Genomic DNA, 280 nt, shown 5'->3' with positions numbered 1-280 from the left:
CCCACCCTGAGGGCCCTTCCCTTGCCCTCGCTCTCACCTCTGTATTTGACAGCACTTGGAATGCGAGTGAATTTGGAATCGCTCTCCTGTTCCTCGCTGACCTTCAGTACCTTTGTTCTATATTCCAGCACCATGGTGAGCAGGTCTGGTCTACGGGAAAGCTCAAACACATGCTCAATGTACGACAGGTTATCTACAGGACAGAGGGTCACCGTTAGACTGCATGCACGCACGCTCACTCCCCCCCCCCCCCCCCCCCCCCCCCCCCCCCCCCCCCCCC

The 280-nt window shown here is 59.3% G+C and overlaps 1 protein-coding gene across 1 annotated transcript in view; it reads right to left on the bottom strand.

The window, feature by feature from the left end:
- LOC125488241 (astrocytic phosphoprotein PEA-15) overlaps positions 1–280 on the bottom strand; it is a gene marked incomplete at its 3' end in the record, with an annotated part of 33,811 nt that overhangs the window by 24,717 nt on the left and 8,814 nt on the right. Inside the window, exon 3 of the mRNA XM_048621175.1 lies at positions 38–193. Within this exon, the coding sequence (XP_048477132.1) occupies positions 38–193 (156 nt within the window). The remainder of the gene's footprint in view (positions 1–37; positions 194–280) is intronic.

This window comes from Rhincodon typus, unplaced genomic scaffold, assembly GCF_021869965.1.
Source record: "Rhincodon typus isolate 14 unplaced genomic scaffold, sRhiTyp1.1 hic_rhity00000082, whole genome shotgun sequence".
Lineage (NCBI taxonomy): Eukaryota > Metazoa > Chordata > Chondrichthyes > Orectolobiformes > Rhincodontidae > Rhincodon > Rhincodon typus.
Note: the sequence above shows the minus strand (reverse complement) of the source record. Positions and strands in the feature narration are given on the sequence as shown.